Consider the following 1,387-nt stretch of genomic DNA (forward strand, 5'->3'; position numbering starts at 1 on the left):
TTAAAGCGAATAGTCTGTCTTTCTGGGACTTTTCTTTGACACTTAATCAATCTGGGTCCTCCGGGCACAGAGTAAAGGAAAGTAAATAAAGCGGAGGGATGAGCACAAGTTTGTGGTATCTTGTTCAGGATGCAGAGGAGCCTGTACCAGAGCGAATGTAAGGTAGGACATAGGAAAAAGATAGGAATAAGTCTCTGTAGACCTTGAGGATGAAGCAGTGAGGATGCCCTGGCACATTGCGCCTGCATTCTCCATCACCCGACCCCAAGCACTCTCCCATGGATGATATTTGTTTAATTCAGATGATATTTTACCCCCAGGATGCCCATTTGGGCAATGGGAACAGGGTGCAGGGGAGCTCTGGAGGAGACCAGGACCACGCAGCATCACCACTGCTGGGAGTGGGAGCTTTGAGCTTTTTGACTGAAACATTTCTGATCTCCTCATCCTGTGCAAGCAGGATTTAGCTCATTTGATTATGCACTGACTTCAGCCTATGAGCAGCTCTTCCCCCTTCTCACCCTTTAATTACCCAGATCGAAGGTGCATCTCCATTAAAGCCCTGACATGGGGAGCCAAGCGTCACAGAGGCCACCAGGAGCCGGGATTTTTTCTTCTTTAACCCCATAGCAAAGAGAATTAATGCACGGCCCCGCATACCTCTGAACCGCAATCACAATTCTTCACGCACACATAACAACACCTCTCGTCTCCATAAGTGCTGCACAGACATTAAGTGTAATTAAGCCTCGCAGCATCCCTTTTCAGGTAGGTTAAGAGGAGCACTGGGAATTGGAGAGGAATCAGGGAGCGACAGGAGAGGTTGTGGCTGCAGCTCGCGGTGCCGAGTGCGGCTGTCAGGAGATGGGCTCCATCCTGCGTGGCACGGGAGCTCATTGAAATCAGCACCTATTTGGCACCTAAACTGCAAATTTCTTCCTCCTCTTCTTATTTTTAGGGTCTCCTGTGTCTCATAACACTCCAGGGCTCATCTGGGTGGTCCTGCTGAGCCCCTGGGTATGGGGCAGGATGCAGCTGGGAGCTGTGCCATGAGGGGATGCTGGGATGGGTACCATGGTGGGGTACCAGCCTCAGCCAGCATCCCTCTCCCTTTGCACACACCAAGGACTGACCAACTCATTGCACATACCCCCAACCCAACACACAGAGAAACATGCACAAACCCCTTTGCACAAGCCCTTTAAATGCCGACGCCAACTTTTACCCAAACACCAAATGTATTTACACACTCGTATCACCATAACGATGCCCAGACCGCGGACGCAGCATCACACCCCACTACCACGTCCCTTCTCACCCTCCTCTCTTTGCCTCCCCCAGGCTCGCAGCTCCGGGGTGCAGCGAGGTCTTTGCTATGATCGCAGCG

At 51.6% G+C, this 1,387-nt stretch overlaps 1 protein-coding gene across 1 annotated transcript in view; it reads left to right on the plus strand.

Moving 5' to 3' along the window:
- Positions 1 to 320: 320 nt before the first annotated feature.
- Positions 321 to 1,387, plus strand: part of LZTS1 (leucine zipper, putative tumor suppressor 1) — a gene marked incomplete at its 5' end in the record, with an annotated part of 4,543 nt that continues 3,476 nt past the window's right edge. Inside the window, one exon of the mRNA XM_010185250.1 lies at positions 321 to 422. Coding sequence (XP_010183552.1) covers positions 321 to 422 — 102 coding nt within the window. The remainder of the gene's footprint in view (positions 423 to 1,387) is intronic.

This window comes from Mesitornis unicolor, unplaced genomic scaffold (genome assembly GCF_000695765.1).
Source record: "Mesitornis unicolor isolate BGI_N332 unplaced genomic scaffold, ASM69576v1 scaffold36285, whole genome shotgun sequence".
NCBI classification, from domain to species: Eukaryota; Metazoa; Chordata; class Aves; order Mesitornithiformes; family Mesitornithidae; genus Mesitornis; species Mesitornis unicolor.